At 38.5% G+C, this 19,002-nt stretch overlaps 1 protein-coding gene and 1 pseudogene across 2 annotated transcripts in view; one reads left to right on the top strand and one right to left on the bottom strand.

Moving 5' to 3' along the window:
• The window catches only part of LOC149556373 (tryptophan decarboxylase 2-like), a 377,028-nt pseudogene that overhangs the window by 122,453 nt on the left and 235,573 nt on the right, over positions 1-19,002 (top strand). The window lies entirely within an intron of this gene.
• On the bottom strand, positions 13-17,004 carry LOC149556378 (uncharacterized). Its single transcript, XM_089830667.1, has 7 exons — positions 16,642-17,004; positions 15,774-16,421; positions 15,419-15,651; positions 15,158-15,310; positions 14,672-15,072; positions 14,163-14,567; positions 13-154 (listed from the first exon to the last, which is right to left on the bottom strand). Exons 2-6 carry the CDS (start codon positions 16,388-16,390, stop codon positions 14,358-14,360), a joined length of 1,614 nt encoding a protein of 537 aa, XP_089686793.1. The 5' UTR covers positions 16,391-16,421; positions 16,642-17,004; the 3' UTR covers positions 13-154; positions 14,163-14,357.

Here is a 19,002-nt window from a genome sequence, read left to right as displayed (position 1 = left end):
CATCAAATGCAAATCACTTTGGTTGGTTCATCGGGTGCTTCATAGGCATATTTCCATGCTTGACCTCTCACATTCTTTGGCCTGGTGCCAATGTAGCCTGAGGGGCATGGAGTCAATGGCCATTTGTCTGCCATTTAAAACTGCTGCGGGCTGCCTACACATACAAATTTTAAAAAAAAACTATAAATAAATTATAACAAGATCAAAGTTAACAGTTAAACAAAGAATTCAAGCAACATTCCAATAACAGCACCAATAAATTGAAATCCAAATAACATTCAAACAAACTAGCTGCTAGGGTTTCAATTTTTTTTTAAAAGGGCAAATTTTTAGCATAAATTTGATCTAGAATGGAAAAAAATGCAAATGAATGCATTTAATCTTGCTTACATTCATCAAATGCATTCCTAACTAATTAGGAATGTATTTTTATCCATTTACATGCAAGGAAAAAAAATACAATCTCTTGCAAAAACAAAAAACAAAGATTCAAATCACTTACCTACTAACGAAGAAATCGAATCAAAAGGCCTCCAAATGCACTTGATTCTGCCTATTTCTTGCCAAGAACTCCTTCTCTATCCTCTCCTCTCCAAAACACCCTAAGCAATGTAAAAACATAATGAAAAAAACGTGTTTTTTCGTCACTTTGTGTGATTGCCGGGCGCGGGCGATTTTTTTGCAAAAAATCGCGATTTTTAGGCGATTTTTTAGGCGATTAATCTGCGATTTTTTGGAAAAAATCTGCAAAAAAAAATCACAATTTTTGGGGCGACTAAATCGCCGGCCTCAAAAAATCGCGATTTTATCTCGTATTGCCGATTAATCGGCGATACTCACATCTATGGTTGAGAGTATCAGGTAGAGTTCATAATTAGAGTTTAGACAACTTGTGTAATGAGAAACTTGATCAAGAATTGGTGTTGAGGCAAAGTTTGTTCAAAACAAGATGTAAAGCTGTATAAAAGTGTTGCAAATTGATCATTGATAATGGGAGTTCAGACAACCTAGCATTACAGAAATTAGTTAGCAAGTTGCAGTAACCAAGGATGTAGCATTTGAAGCCATATCAGATTGCATGGATAAAAGGTGATTATAAGGTACTGGTAAGTGAGCAATGCATAGTAAAATTAAAAATTGGATCTTATCATGATGAAGCTCTTTGTGATATTATGTTAATGGATTGTTGTCATATCTTGTTGGGAAGACCTTAGCAGTACAACAGACATATAATACATGATGGTAGCTTGAATAGGTATACCATAGTAGCAATTGGAACAAAACAAGCATTGTTACCTTAGGTAAGAGATCCTAAGAATGAGAATTGTACCACAATAAGGGTTTGCTTGGTTGAAGGGAGAAAATTCTTAGACGGTACGAAGAAAGAGAGTATTGAATAGGTATACCATAGTAGCAATTGGAACAAAACAAGCATTGTTACCTTAGGTAAGAGATCCTAAGAATGAGAATTGTACCACAATAAGGGTTTGCTTGGTTGAAGGGAGAAAATTCTTAGACGGTATGAAGAAAGAGAGTATGTTTTATGCTTTGATTTTGCAAAAGTCTAATTTGGGGATAATAGATGAATAACCTAAGGAAACAAAAGAGTTATTGATAAAATTTGAAGATATCATTTCATATAATGCTCCTGATAGATAAATGTTCTTGATAGATTACCTCTTGTTATAAGTATCAGTCATTCTATGGATCTAGTATCTGGAGTACGTTTACCAAACAAAGCATTGCAATGGATGATACCTGTAGAGAATGAGGAATTGAATAGGGAAGTGCGAGAATTGTTGAGGAAAGGTCTGATTAGAGAAAGTTTGAGTTCTTGTCTAGTACCTGTAGTATTGACATCTAAGAAGAATGGAGAGTGGTGAATATGTATTGATTCTAGAGCTATCAACAAGATCATAGTAAGGTATAGATTTCCTTTGCATTAGATGGATGACATAATGAATTGTTTGCATGGAGCAAAGTATTTTACTAATATTGATTTGAAGAGTGGTTATCATTAGATCAAAATTAGAGGAGATGAATGGAAGGTCCTACATTTAAGACTAATGAGGGTTTTTTATGAATGGTTTGCTATGACTTTTGGTTTAGCTAATGCACCTAGTATTTTCATGAGGTTAATGAATGACATATTGAAGAAATTCTTGGGTAAATTTTTGATTGTGTACCTAGATGATATTCTGATTTTTAGTAAGGAAAAACATGTGTTGCATGTGAGTCAAGTGTTATAGAGATAGAAAGAAGAAAATTTGTTAATCAATATCAAGAAATGTTATTTCATGAAGGAAAAGATAGTAAATCTTGTATTTGCTATTTCAATTGATGGTTTGAAGATGGATCTTGAGAATGCGAAAGCAATTTTAAAATGGCTTAGACCGGAGAGCATTGGGTAAGTTAGATCATTTCATGGATTGGCTGTTTTTTAAAGAGTTTATCAGGAATTTCAGTTCGGTTTGTAATCCAATGACAAAGACTATGAGATGTGATTGGAAGGGTTTCGAATGGACACATGGAGCAAACCAGAATTTTGAGTAGTTGAAGAAGAAAGTCTCTGAACAACCAGTATTGGCCTTAATGGATTTCAACAAGGTATTTCATGTGGATTGCATTGGAAGTGGGAATGCAATTGGAGATTTGTTAAGTCAAGAAGGTAGACTTATTGCATTTTATAGTGAAAAGTTGAATGATGCCAAGAGGAAATATTCAGTTTATGATCACGAGTTCTATGTCATAGTTTAAGCATTGAAGAAGCAGAGACATAGTTCAAGGAGTTTGTATTGTATATTGATCATAAAGCATTGCAGTATTTTAGTTAAGGAAATTTAAATCAGAGGCACATGGGATTGGTTGAGTTCTTGCAGACTGATACATCTATGTCAAAGCATAGAAGTGGCTAGTCAAATAGAGTAGTTGATGTATTGATTAGAAGTAGGACTTTGCTAACAGAAATGAGATTAGAAGCACATGGGTTTTATGACTTAAAGACTTCTAGTGAGACAGATTCCAATTTTGCAGATGTATGCAGGGTTTGTAAGGAGCTTGTTATAGTTGGATGAGGCAAGTGGTTAGATTATTTTGTTAGGATGATATTTTGTTTAAAGGAGTTCAGTTATGCATACCTAGAGGATCAATGAGGCATAATTTGATTAAGGAGAAACATAGTGGAGGACTTGCCAAACACTTTCGTATTGACAAGATAGTAGGTTTGGTGAGTGAGATATTATTGGGCACATATTTATATGGAATATAAATGTCATAATTTTTTCCCGAAATTACATTTGTCAAGTTGCTAAGGGTAGTAGTGAGAATGTGGGTATGTATATAGTACCTAGTAGACCTTGAGAGGATATTAGCATGGATTTTGTTTTGGGATTACCGAAGACACAAAGAGGTAATGATTCTATATTTGTGGTGGTGGATAGATTTTCTAAAATGTCAAATTTCATTCCTTGTAATAAGACATCGGATGCAGTACATGTAGCTGAATTATTCTTTAAGGAGATTGTAAGATTGCATGGGCTAGTGAGGAGTATAGTTTTAGACAGGGATAACAAGTTTTTAGGGTATTTTTGAAGGACGCTTTAGAGGAAGCCGAATACTGATATGAGCAGTGATAGTTGGTAGGCAAATGCAATATTTATTTATTGTTTGAGCAAGTTCAGGGTCTACAATGTATTTCAGACTATTATATAAAGTCTAAATTCACATTTTACGAAGTTAAAAGGATTTTATGTGTTATTAACATTTGATTACTTATGTTAGAATGCAAGTTCTATTTTATGTATTGTTTCCATTATTGAACGCAATCTGAAAGTATTGACTAGTAATTTAGAAAAGAAAATTAGTGCGACAATAAATACCATATCAAACACATTTACAACAACCTACTAAAAACCAATTAGAACTAAGTACTCCCTAACAGTTCGGTTCCGCAAGACTTTTTCGGGCACTTCGAGAATCTCAGCAGGTTCCAGAATGAGTTTCCCTTCCTCATTGAGTGGTGGAAGATCTGTAGTGACGGTGATGTTTTGCCTGATAGCCTTCTTCAGAAAAGAAACATGGAAGACATTATGAATGCGGCTACCTTCGAGAAGCTACAGTTCGTACGCTACCTCACCAATGCGACGGATCATGCGGTAGGTACCATAAAATCGGGGCTTCAGTTTCTCCTTCCCTGTTCCTTTTAGTGAGGATTGTTGGTATGGTTGAAGCCAGAGGTAGACCAGATCCCCCACCTCAAAACTTCTCTATTCGATGTCTGTCAGCGTACACCTTTTGTCGGTTTTGTGCCTGCTGAAGGTTTTCTTTCAAGCTCCTCAGAATGTCTTGTCCCTCCTGAAGCCAATCCTTCGCCCTTTGAGTGTGGTTGTTGCCCAACACTGCATCGATGGAGAGTGGTTCGTGCCTGTATAGAGCTTTGAATGGCGCCATCCCTATCAACATGTGATACGTGGTATTGTAGCAGTACTCCCCAAGATGGATCCATTTCACCCATGCGCGTCGTCGTGCCGAGATGTAGTTCCATAGGTGGCCTTCGAACCATTTGTTCACAATTTCAATTTGGCCATCTATCTATGGGTAGTAGCTCGTGCTCGGTTATAATTTAGTCCCTGCCATCCGAAATAGTTTTGTCCAGAAGATACTGATGAATAGTCCATCCCGATCACTGACAATGTTTCGGAGTATCTCGTGCAGGCGAAAGACTTCTCTGAAAAACAATTTGGCGACCTGTGCAGCGGAAAGGTCCAACGGGATGACGAAGAAGTGAGCATACTCTGTCAATCTGTCAACTACCACAAAGATACAGTCCTTTCCATTCACCCTAGGAAGACTTGTTATGAAGTCCATTGATATACTTTCCCACTTATGTTCGGGAATCAGTAGAGGCTATAATAGTTTGGCAGGAAGAGTGTGTTCGGATTTGTTTTGTTGGCAAATAGTACATTCTCTGACAAGCTGCAACACATCCCCTTTCAGTCCCTTCCATGAAAATCTCTCCCGAATACTTCTGTAGGTCTTAAGGAAGCTAGGATGTCCAGCCAAAGGGGAGTCATGCACTTCCTTCAGGATCTTCTGCTTCAAGTTTGATTTTGGCACTAGGTAGATCCGATCCTTATAATAGATGATACCACTGTAATGTTCCACGCTCTGCTAAATGACGATACGGTAGATTGAACCTGGGTGGACAACCTAATATTGTGGATTTTGTAAGCCATACACTACATTGAGACCCAAAAACAACCGTACTTCATGCTTGGAAGGCCTACGTACAGAACAGGAAGTCCGTACGGGAGGGAGTATGACCGTACGGGAGTCTTATGATTCCGTACGATGGGCTAGGAAGCCATACGGACTGTATAGAAGGCCGTACGGAGAAAATGGAAAATGGTATGGTGCAGATGTCATACGAGGTATGCAGTACGGGATGGAGAATATGCAGTACAATGGTCTACAGGAGAGTAGGCAATCAAGTCCGTACGGTGTGGAGGGTGCACAGCAAGTGAAGGCCGTACAGTGTCTTAGGAAGGCCGTGCAGTAGAAAGGGGATCCGTACGGTAGTAAGCCATACAGTGACCAGAAGAAGAGGTTGTTAGGATTTGAATGAGTAGAACACCAAACCAAACAAAGATATATCATACAATAGATCCAGATCATACACAGGTTGCAGTCGAAAGGCTAAGAGACTCACCAACAAAAACAGAGATATATGATTATGCCTTCAAATTGCCAGATACAGATCGAACACCAACAGAATAGGGTGAGGTTTTGAATCCCACCAAAATCGTGCAAGCCAAATAGGGAAGGTCTTTCACTTCCGAAATGGCGAACAATGCCGAACTCCAGCAAGAATCCGCAGTATAGAGAATATAATCCAAAGCATACCTACAAACTACCTATAGCCGTGCTTAAATACCTGTCGGGAAACCATTTCGAGGGTGTACAAAGATAGCCGACAGTGACACAAACTACGAAGACAAAATATGGGTCCGGGATGAATTAAAAATAATCGGCCTGTTACACAGATTAATTAAATACATTTATTTTTGTCGGGGACATTACAAGCCGGAGACGGCGAGACGTCCCTGCGTCCCCTGTGGGTGTGGGGGGACGTGACCGCATCCCCTTTGGGTGCGGGGGGACACTTGGACTTCCAAGGGATGATCATTGATCATTCATTTGGAATTTTGATTTGGACTCTTGGAGACTTGTAGTTTTTGTTTGCATTATATACTTATTTGGATATCTTGATCCATGGCACAAGTTACTTATTGCAATCATCTTTATGTCATGACTCATATGATCATTGATTAGATAGTAGATACTCATACTATTGATTTGATATATATTATAAATTAAAAATTATATAATTTGACACTCTTTCATTTGTTGATGTTCAATGTTCATTGTTTGATAATGAATCATGATGTTCCAGTTCAAAACTTCAAGCAATGTTCAATGTTTAAGTTTTTTACATCTTTATATCTTATATTGCAGTATATCTTTTCATAACTAGCATTTTAAGTACCATATAACCAGATACTGAACACATAACCAGAAGTAGATTTCCTGTCATCAATTGAGCCGGCCCAATCATAATCGGTGAATCCACTAAGTTGAAGCACTCCTTGTGTAAAGAAGACCATAGTTTGAAGTACCATGTACATAGTGCAGCACATGTTTCGCTGCAATCCAATGATCAGTGTTGGGGTTCGTCATGAACTGTGAGATGTAGCATACTGCAAAACTGAGATAAGATCTAGTAGTAGTAAGGTAGATGAGACTACCTTCTAGTTGCCTGAAGAGTGTTTCATCTATAGGAGGAGAATTAGATTGTGCGAACAATTTCAGACTAGTCTCCATAGGAGTGGAGGCAGGGTTACAATATTGCATTTTAAACTTGTCAAGCAAATTTCTAACATACTTGGACTAAGACAAAAAAATAGTATTGTCAGTCTACCAAACCTCAATACCTAAACAATAATGAAGCAATCCGAGATCTGTCATATCAAAAGTTTTGCACAAATCCTATTTGATTTTTGAAATCAAATGTTCTGAACTCCTAGTAATGATCAAATCATCCACATAGACAACAAGGAAAAGAATATCATTACCAGAGTGTTTAATTTATAGATTACTATCTGACAGGCTACGCTGAAATCCCTAAGCAATCAAGCACTGATCAATCTTTATGTACCAAGCCCGAGGGGCCTATTTAAGACCATAGAGGGCCTTCTGGAGTCTACATACTTTTGGTTCTGAACCGACAACCTTTAAACCTGGGGGTTGCGTCATGTAGACTTCTTCCTGTAATTCACCATTAAGAAAAACACTCTTCACATCCATCTGATGAACTTTCCAACCATACTGAGCTGCAATGGCAAGAAGAAGGCGAATAGTTCTCATCTTGGCTGTCAAGGCAAAGGTCTCCTCATAGTCAATGCCTTCATGCTGGGTGAATCCTTGAGCAACAAGTTTGACTATGTATTTGTCCAAGGTACCATCTGCATGGTACTTGACCTTATAGACCCATTTACAGCTAATGGGTTTCTTCCTAGGAGGGAGATCTGAAAGAACCCAGGTGTGGTTCTTTTTAAGACTCTGAAGCTCAACATCCATGGCATGTTCCCATTTTTGAATTCCTTTGGCCTCTGCATATGTCTGGGGCTCAGGGATACTGTGGATGTTGGCCATAAGAGCAACATTAACTGTGTTATGCTGAATGCTCTTATTTTTGGAGGTTCTACCCTCCATGAGTTCATTAGGACGAAGATCACTAATCGTTTGAGCCCACCATTTTGGTCGAAGAGTAGAGGAGCAAATATCAGATGCTATCGGAATAGCCGGAGTAGGAGCAAGAGCTGTATTATATGGAGGTGGCTGAGGAGGTGTATCGGTAGCATCAAATGACTCATATAAAATAGAAGGACCCAAGTTAGAGATTGCTGAAGACTGAATCTCGGAATGTGGCAGGGAGGCAGAGAACTGAAATGGTTCGAGTTCCTCATCAAACACAACATCACGACTAAAGATTAAACGATCAATGTTTACATCAATCAATCTGTAGGCCTTATGTGTGTGACTGTATCTTGTAAACATGAGTTTCTGGCTTTTGGAATCCAACTTAGTGCATTTGGCATTAGGAATCCATACATATGGTAGAGAGCCAAAAACCTTCAAATGGTTGATCTTAGGTTTGCAACCAAACCAAGCTTCCTCAGGAGTCTTATGTTTAATTGCAAGGGTGGGTGACTGGTTAAGAAGGTAGATAGTTGTGGATACTGCTTTTGCCCAATATTTTCTGGGAATATTTCTATGTTCTAGCATAGCCCTAGCCATTTCCGTGATGGTATAGTTTCGATGCTCTACAACATTAATTTGTTGAGGGGTGCGAGTTGTGGTAAACTGACCTCTAATGCCATGAGTAGTACAAAAGGTAGAGAAAGTAGAAGAATAGAATTCCTCCCCATTATCGGTCCTGAGAGTACGAATGGGGGAACCAGACTCTTTTTCTACTAGGGCTTTAAACTGCTGAAATACAGGAAAAGCATCGGATTTTTGCTTAAAAAAATATACTCACATTTTGTGATTGAAATCATCCACAAAGAGTAAGAACTACCTGTTCCCAGTAACAGGAGTATCCATAGGACCACATACATTAGCGTGGACCAGCTGGAGTACTTTAGATGACTGCCATGATTCACCATCCTTAAATGGTGTCCTATGTTGCTTCCCTGCTTGGCAAGCTCTGCAAACATGATGGTTTTGGGTTAGGATATTAGGTAGGCCATGGACTAAATCATCTCGAGCAAGTTGTGCTAGATATTGAATGTTCAGGTGACCGTATCGTTGATGCTAGAGGCTGCTGAGAGTGGATGATTTGGCGATGAAGGCACGCTCAAGGGAATCGCCTAAATCTACAAGACTATAAATACCATGATCCTCAAGACCAACAACAAGTGTATTGCGAGAAGCACGATCAATAATCGGACACTTATTTCCATTGAAAACGACATCCAACCGAGGGGAGTGCTTCATAATCTGACTAACAGACAAAAGATTATGTTTCATGCCAGGAACATAACATACATTGAGGAACATGAGTCTTCTTCCTCCGAACTGAATCTGAACATGGCCCTTGCCGACAATATTGTATGCCTGGCTACCTCCAATGATTACTGAGTTAGAATAGGGAGTGAATTCAACAAACCAATTACGCGTATGAGTGAAATGTTGGGAGGCACTGGAATCTATGTACCAAGCAGAAGATTTCACATGATTTGCAGGTATGCTGGCTATAAGGCATGGTAGATAGATTCTTTTTGCTCTGAGTGTTGGACAACATTGGCTTGCTTTTTAATTGAGTTTGATTTTTGATGTTGCTGATATAAATGCTCATAATACGTGAATATCTCAAATGGCACAAACTTCGAGGTGAGAAAATGAAAGACCCAAAAAAATCGGAGTACCCAGAAAAGAGCTCAAAAAACCTAGAAATAATATGTTGTCAGAATCCAGATCTGCTGGCTCGAAAATTGAGGCACCTAGAAAATTTTGATGACAACCCATTTGAGATCTCAAAAAACCCACCAAGAATTTGTAATTAGAAAAAATTTCTGAGCCCAAAAATTAGGGTTTCAAAAAAAAGGCCCTGGCTGAAAAAAGCATGAAAAAAACTCAGATTTCTTGATAATAATGGCAGATTTGTTAAACAAAACGCTATTGGCTTCTACCACTGAAGTCATTTTTGGATTGTGAAGTAAAAAATGACACTATTTGTGGAAGAAAGACACCATAAACTGCACTCAAAAAAACCATAGAAACGAGAATCGCTCGAAAATTGCGTGAATCGGCGATTCAATGATAAGATTCAAGGTGGGCGATTTTTTTGGAGTCGGGAATCGCCACACCCGATTTTTTTGGATGAATTGCATGAATTGCCGATATCGGCAATTCATCAAAAAAATTGCATGAATCGGATGAAAAAATCAGCAAGAAATCGCCCGCAGCCAGAAAAGTATGAGTTGTAAATTTAAAAAAAATAACTTGTTTTTTTTACTTTCTACATTTAAAGGGTTTTTTCAAATTTGCTGATTCATCGCTGATTCACCCCCGATTCACGATTCGATTTGGCTGTGCCGATTTCGATAGGATTCCGATTCTCGTTACTTTGGAAAAGACTGCCCAAATTTTCAAAAAAATTCAAAAAATTCCTGATAATGGCTCTAATACCATGTTACAAACGTAAATGGCAGAATACTTGACTTATTAATCAGAGATCAAATGATCTATATATACAAAGAGGAGAGTCGAATAGAATAGAAACATTCTATTCTAGACTACACCTAAATATTAGAAATATTCTAATATTTACAGAGATACAATAAGATACAATAGTGAGCATTAAAAAGAAACATAAATATTATTCTAATATTTATATCATTGCATTATCAAAGTTGTTTACTTGTAGTGTCCATATTCAAAACCAATCTCAACAATCTCATCCTACCACATACAAGAAATGAAGAAGGTCATATGACATTTGTGTTCACACATAACTATTAATGGTAGGGATAATTTACTCAATATACAACCTATATTGTACCAACAATACAGTCTTACATTTGTACAACCTTGATGCCGTACGATGATCATTTTACATGAGGTCTCGTTGTAATTGTGTAGGAAGGAATTTTGTCTAAGTGTACGTCCTTGTCACCTCATCGTATAGGCCTACTATTCTCCTTTTGTGTGGACTTTCTCTATGCCATATGACCACTATTGTTGTTGTACACTTACAACTGCTGTCATACTTGTCATATGTTTAGTAGTTAGCACAAACTAGGTTGGATTATTGAGGTTGTTTCGGTATGTCATATGGCTTGTACTTTGCAGTATGTTCTCTCTATCCAGTAAGCACTCTATGCGACTCTTGGTCAAGCTATCAGAGTTGGAACATTATAGTGGTATCAGAGTTGGTGATTCTACCCATCAAGTTGTGGATGCAAACGGATCTTATCCTAAGGGAGGGTAAGGGTTATCGTTCCGTAAGCCTTAGTGCTATGGATTTGGACTCGTAAACTTTGAGGGAATCCATTGTTGGTTTCTAGGGAACTTGGATAACACCTATGCCAAATAGTAATATGACTGGATATGAAGGAATTAATGTTAACAAGATGGATAACTAATTCTATTAGGGAACATTACAATCCAAATCCTTATCGAGAAATATTAGATAAATCAAATAAGTTCCAATTGTGGACATTACATGGAACCTTTGAAAGGATGGGTGAAGGGATTCAACTCCATCATGCTTACTGAAGCAATTAAGAAAACATGTGGCATGGCAATATCCTCCTCTATTTCTTCCAAGAGTTAGTCACATACCAAACCACCCCTTGCTCTGAAAGAAAAAGATAACAAACCCCAACCAAAAAAGTCATCACTGGGTGAGGCCGCTAGGTAAGAGCTTAGGAGAAGAAAGCTTTGTTTTAATGTAAGAAGCCATGGGAACTAGGGCACCGATGCATGGACAAAGGAAAAATCCACTATATTGAGGCGATGTTCATCGAGGAGCATAAAGAACTTGAAACCAAAGAAGGTCAACAAGCTTCCAAAGAAGTTAACATCAACCGTGTAGAGAGAATTTCCATGTTGGTACGACAAGGAGGTGCTATCCCAACATTTGTTGGTCCTTCAAGGTGCATTGTATTTTGAGTACAGGTTACACTCTAGGGATAACGAGTTGTGGTCATGCTCGATAGTGAGGCGACACTTTCATCAACATGTCACTTTTGAACTGAAAGGGTTTGCACATGGAGGCACATCAAGGGTTCGAAGTGAAGTTGGTAGGAGGAAACCTCTTGTCACATAACCATATGGTCCCACAACTAAGCATTACCAAGGGAAACTATATAGTAACATATGACTTATTTGTATTGGATCTTGATGACTTGGATCTTATATTGGGCATATAGTGGATGGAGACTCTTGATTAGTAGGCATAGTGCTTCAAGAGGATGGCATTCTCCTTTGAAGAGAATGGAAAAAGGGCAGTGCTGAGGGGGATGTCAAATGGAGGCTCAAAGGAAATCTCGGTACAAAAGATGGAGGCAATCTTCAAGCATGATGATTTTGTTTGGGCAATACACTACTTGGTTTCCAAAGAGCCTATTCATGGGGACTAGGCTTACTATCAAGATGATGAGCTTCAAACAATGTTAGATAAGCATAGCGTGCTCTTTTCTGACATCCCATCGAGTATACCTCTGTACCGTAGCTTTGAGAACACATGAGTTGGAAGGAGCCAAGCCTGTCATCACCACACCCTACTTCCATCATAACAACTTTGAGGATGAGATAGAGAAGATGATCCAAGAACTCCTTGAAAAAGGAAGAATTGGACCCAATTCTAGACCCTTTCCATCATCAGTAGTGTTAGTAAAGAAGGATGGATCGCTTTGGATGTGTGTGCACTACTGTGCGTTGAACAAAACAATCATAAAAAATAGCTATCCTATTCCCAAGATTGACAAGTTGTTGGATTGGCCACATCCCAAAACTCTCTCAAATTTTCATAGATTCTTTGAGTGCTCAGTTTCTACAAAAAGTTTTTTGAAGTGTTTCTCATTGCTTAGTGAACCACTAATAGATTTGACAAAGAAGGGATCTTTCCATTGGGCTGAGCGGGCACAACACACCTTCGACAAACTGAAGGAACTCATGAGTACATGTTCTATTCTGGCACTACTAGACTTCATTCATCCCTTGAAGTGTGATGTGTCAAGAGAAGGCATTGGACAATGTTAATGTAGGACCATCACCCCATTGTGTTCGAAAGTTGGAACCTCTTAGAAGCAGAATGAGTATACTTCCATCTATGACAAGGAGATGCTCGCCATTATTCATGCACTGATGAAGTTTTGATTGTGTGTACAAACCATACTAACGTGAATCGGAATCGTATCGGAATCGGCACGGCCGAATCGAATCGTGAATCGGGGATGAATCGCCGGTGAATCGGCAAATTTGAAAAAACCCTTTAAATGTAAAGATTTTAACAATTTAAGACTTATTTCATGCATCCTTTATTGAATATAACTTAAAAACACTATAACATCATCAAATAGAATCTAACATACATAAACATGAAACATAAAATCCATCACATACGTAACTATGTTATCATTATGTACTAAAATGTAAATTGTATGCTAGCTGAAGTAAATAAAAATCAAATGATCATAATGATTCAAATCATTGAATCAGTAAGATGAAATCATGAAGATCTATAAGACATCAAATCATAAATGTATGTATAAATCTAAGATGAAGATCCATGAAAGTTTGAAACATATGTCTATCAGTGATTCAGTATCACTATCAATATCTATACAGTGTAAACAAAATATAAAAACAAGGCTCCAGCTCAAGCCTCATCATCCTCATCATCATCCTCTAGCTCTGCTGTAGCCTCAACCTCAGCCTCTGAGTATCCAGTTTGCCTATGAGAAAGGCGTGTAAGGTAGGTCCTAGAGGACCGCCGAGCCATGTCCCCTGCATGGACAATGGACTCATGAATAACGTTGCTAGGGCCTGTGTCTGTGCGTGCGCGTGTGCGTCTACCAATGCCTGAATGTGCTCTAGCTACCTCCTCTGCCCTAGCCACAGCCTCAGCCTCTACATCCACCTGGTCAACCCACGCGCGGTCTTCCTCAGTGAAGACTGGGTCCACGGTCTCTGTGATCCACTCTGATTCTGGATCAATCTCCTCTAGAATGATCAGAGAGGAGTCAACGCCCAAAATCTGTCTAATCCTAAGACGAAGGTTGTAATGAACAAAGACAAGATCATTCAACCTCTGCACTGTCAACTTGTTTCTCCTCTTCGAGTGGATGTGCTCGAACATGGACCAACTGCGCTCACATCTAGAAGCGCTGCTCGGCTGACTCAGAATGCGGATGGCAATTTTTTGAAGGTTTGGAATTTTGGCCCCAAATATTTGCCACCTTCTATCTGAAATAAGGAAAAAATAAAAACAATTAGTCTCATTTACAAATTACAACTCTAAAATTAATGCATTATATAATCAACTTTAAGTTTAGAATCTAGATTCATGAACACTGAATATATTATTTAATTTTTACCTGGCTGTAGTGTTGTCTGAGCATTTATGGCCATCCTGCCAGAGAAAAGTGGCCCCTCCTTATTGTTGAACTGGTCTAGCTCAACAATCGCAGCAGCGCTATTTTCATCGCTACTCAATCTCTGAAACACTGTGTATAAGCCAGTGAGAACCTCCGCATCCTCCTTGAACTCAGGACGGAAACAAAATGCCGGATTCAGATAGTAAGCTGCTGCGTGGATGGGTCGATGGAGCTGATTCTGCCATCTCCTATCGATGATGTCTCAAATAGGGCCATACCTCTCCTGCACTCCTGCATATTGGGCTCTGATGGCCTCCTTGGCCCTATCCATGCCCTCATAAATGTAGCCCATAGAGGGCTTCTACCATCAGTAGTTCGTAGCAAAGCTACAAGGGGCTCAGTGACCTACATATAAAGTAAAACAAAAAATTTGAGTCAAAACTTAAATATAAAATAATATTACTTAAAGTAAAAGCAAAATACTAAATGTTAAATTGCAATAAATTTACCTTAAGGATTTCTCTAGCGGGTTTCCAAAAACCATCCTCATCAAATATGCAATCCGCCACATCTAACCCTACAGTAGTCGTAGCATAAGAAGAGCAAATCCACTCCTGCCCAACAAACATGCTCCTCAATCCATCCCTTGATGTCGACAAGGACTGCAAGGTGATGAAATTCGAGGCAAACCTCGTGATACCTGGGCGAGCTAACTCCTTGCCTTTTGTGTACTTCCTCATTGTGCTAAGGACAAATGCATAATTATAAATGAATTTGCATATATTTTTTGCCCTTTCCACACATGACTTGACAAACTCAAGTTTGCCAATTTCCTCCAACATGAGGTCAATGCAGTGTGACGCACAAGGGGACCAAAATATGGTGGGGTGCCTCTCCATCAAAAGTTTACCTACAACAATTTTAAGTCAATTAGAAACTCAAATTTCAAAATTCAAATAAATTTATTTTCAAAACTTGTAAAGTTAAAAGTTTACCTGCTGCAACATAATTTGCTGCATTATCCATCACCACCTGGATCACATTTTGTTCTCCCACCTCTGCTATAACTTCCTCAATAGCCTCACATAAATATGTGGCATTTTTCACATGTGCGGAAGCATCAATGGATTTTATGAACATGGTATATCCTACAAGTAACAAAACAACGAATTATAATATTAAATGGATCATTAACGAATTAGCATTCAACAAATCAAAATTTACAATGTATGTAGGAAAGTAGAATGATCAATCACCTCCACAGGATACAAGAAAATTGAGGAGTGTTCTATTCCTCCTATCGGTCCAACCATCAGTCATGATGGTGCAACCCTTTGTAATCCATTCCTTTCGGTTCTCCTCGAGGTCAACCCTTATGTCCTCTACCATCTCATCCAGGAGGTATCTGCTCAACTCAGCCTCAGTTGGGGCTTTAAACCCCGGACCACAAATAGCAACCGCATCTATCATATTCTGCCAATAAGGAGCCCTGTCACAAATAAAAGTTTAGATGTCAAAGACTCAAATTATAAAACAAGTAGATATAATTAAAGTTTTACTTTTACTTTTAATTTTAGCTTTAAAGAAAACAAAGAAAAAAGAATCAATTACCTGGCTGCAATAAATGGAATGTTGCAAAAGTACCAAAATTTGCATATCTCCTTTCTGGCAGCATCGTGAATCTCCTTGTTAAAACCCATGCCCTCAAGCGTGGGTTGGGAACTAGGAGTAGTGTGGGGCACAAAGTAACTATCCATTCTGTTTTTCCGCACTCTAGGCTGCAATAGGTTGGTGTGGGACTCCGTCTCAATATATGACCGACTAGCACTAGCATTAGCACGAGCAGAAGAACTAGGATAAAATGGAGGCCTAGAAGAACCCTCTCCAACACAACCTACGGATGCGGAAGCTGATGCAGATGCAGATGTGGATGCGGCTGCGGATGCGGGAACATGGGAGCCAATACCCCTTAACCCTTCAACTTGCATTTTCCTATTTGCTTTTTCTTTTTCAATTTTTTCTAATGCCATTAAGCAAGTGCGTTTTGCCTCAGGAGTTTGGTGAGTGCAAATTGTAACATCATGTCCAGGTATAGCAGCAATGTGAAATTTCAATCTATAATTACCCCCGGAAGTTATTTTTTCTTTACAAAACATGCATTTTGTTTGATATTTGGTTCTTCCAGGAAACTCTTCATTATATTTCCAACATTCATCTTTTTTACCCATTGGAATTTGCGAAAAATGAGAGCAAAGGCTGCTGCAATAAATTTTTTTATGTAAAATATCAAAGTTTGAAGCTAATAAAAATTAGAAAACAACAAACCCTAGCTTGCAACTTAGTAAAAATAAAGAGCATTCAAGATTTACACTAAAATTTTTGAAAACTATAGAAATTTAACAAAAAATGCATAACACACTAAAAATTTAACAAAAAATGCATAATACACTAACATGCAAGAAAAAAAATAAGCACTTACCTCTTGCAAATGAGTTGAGGAGTGTTGATATTGGCTCCTTAATGCTCCCAAAGCAATTGATGGGCTCCCCAAATGGCCTGCTGATCTCTTTGGTGCTCCTCCTTCTTGCCGGTTGGAAACCTATGGCTTTTCTTTTCTCTTCTTCTCTCTCACTTTTCCTCTCTTCTACTCATGCTTCACAAATAGAAGGCCCTTTAGGGTTATAACAAAGAGAATAAGTCAAAAACAAAGTGAAAAAAATAAGTGATTTTTTTTAAAATTTCAACTTCCCTTTTTACATGCCGCGGGCGATTCATAGCCGATTTTTTAAGGCAATTTTGGCGATTTTTACATGACTCGCCTGAATCGGTGATTCAGGCGATTCATGGCCCAGAAATCGGCAATACTGATTCATGATTCAAAAAAAATCACCCAAGATGAATCGGGTCACGGAATCGCCGATTCAGGCAATTTTTGGGCGATTCTCGTTACTATGGTACAAACCATAAAAGCTTGAAACTATTCGTGGAGCAGACGGATTTAAACAAAGAACAACAAAAGTGGGTGAGAAAAATCTAAAGTTTTGATTTTGACATTGAGAATGAAAAAGGTAGAAACAATATGGTGGCCTATGTGCTGTCAAGGAGACTTGCCAAATGCTGTTTCTGCCAGATTTCGATGGATTGGAAGCCACATTTGTTGGTTGAATACTCCAAGAACACATTCACATACCAAAGAATGGATGGTTAGGTGCATGATGATAGGTACAAGGTAGTCAACAACATCATTTATTATGATCAAGTAATCTTTTTTGTACCTGAGTCCAAGCTGAAGGAAAAACATCTAAAATAAATACACGAATCGCCCTTGGTCAGACGCCCGAGATACTTTGAGACCTATTGACAAATTTGGGAAATGATTTCGTGGAAAGGCCTTAAGAATGACATATTCTAGTACGTGTGAGAATGTTCCACTTGTCGACAAAACAAATCTGAGAACACCTTATTTGTGGGTCTTCTTCCACTGCTAATCCCAACCAGAAATTGGATAGCTTCTCATTAGATTTTATTATCAAGCTTCTTAAAGTGCAAGGAAACCATTTCATCTTCGTCGTAGTGGATCACTTGACCAAGTATGCTCATTTCTTTGCCATCTCCTTTGGATGCCAAGCAACTCAAGTGGCCAAGTCTTTCTTCTGTAAGGTATTTCGCTTGCATGGTCTTTTTTGGAACATAGTGAGTGATGAGGATAGCCATTTTCTTACCAACTTTTGGATGTAGTTGTTTTGGATAGCTAGAATGAAGCTGTCGCCATGTATAAGCTACCACTTACAAACGGATGGACAAACAAAGATTGTGAACAAATGGCTGGAGTGGTAACTTAGGAACTATGTTTTAACAAAACAAAAAGCATGGATTTATTGGCTACATGCGGGAGAGTTGTTACAACACTACCTATCACATGTAGATAGGTACAGTGACCTTCAAAGCATTGTATGGTTATGAGCCTTCATCATTTGTGTATCTAGCACTAGTTGATATTTGTGCACTGAGATCGGAAGACTAGTTACAAGAGAGGTTAGATATCTTGAGATCGCTCAAGGATAACCTACAAAGGGCTCAAAACCAATAGAAGATATATGCTGACCGGTCGACAGTGTTGAGGTTGGTGATCTAGTACACCTTCGGCTTCAATAGTACAAAGAATCCTCCTTAAAGGCTTGTGGTAAGGAGAAGTCGAGGCCTTGTTTCTATTGGCCCTATAGAGTGGTTTGGAGCGTAGGTGAAGTTGCCTATGAACTGAAACCTCTTGAGGGGAGTCTAATTTACAATGGTTTTTATGTGTTGTGTTTGAAGAAAGTTGTTAGATAGTGTGTCATAGTGGCAAAGGAACTAACTCCCATTGATGAAGACGGGAAACCAATTCTTGAGCAAATCGAGAACGTCAACTTCGAGAGAAGAGGCCGAGGTCATGCAAAATCAAGATCAAGAAATTTCTTGTGCTATGAAAGGATCTTCTAATCGATGATGTCAATTTTAATATATATTAGGCCCTTTTAGTTTTATTTGTTTAGTGTGTTGACTGTGTCGGCATCATTTGTAATCCTTCAGGATGTTTCTCGTAAGCCATATATAAGGTCGAGTCTATTGTAGTTGTAGTTATGCAATTTGAATTTTATTTGTGAAGTGTGAATTCTAGTTGGAGTTCTTGTTCTCCATTTTAGAGGTGAAAGATCCTCCCTATTTGGTTTCTACAATTTTGCTAGGAATATATCCTCACCCTATTCTGCTCTATTCTTAGTTCGAGTTTTTGTAATCTGAAGTACTATTATTATTCAATCTATTTCTTTTTTTGTCGCTTGTGTTTGGTGATTATCTATCT

Source organism: Cupressus sempervirens, chromosome 5 (genome assembly GCF_028749045.1).
Source record: "Cupressus sempervirens isolate cs-2001-9-10 chromosome 5, ASM2874904v1, whole genome shotgun sequence".
Taxonomy (NCBI): Eukaryota; Viridiplantae; Streptophyta; class Pinopsida; order Cupressales; family Cupressaceae; genus Cupressus; species Cupressus sempervirens.
Note: the sequence above shows the minus strand (reverse complement) of the source record. Positions and strands in the feature narration are given on the sequence as shown.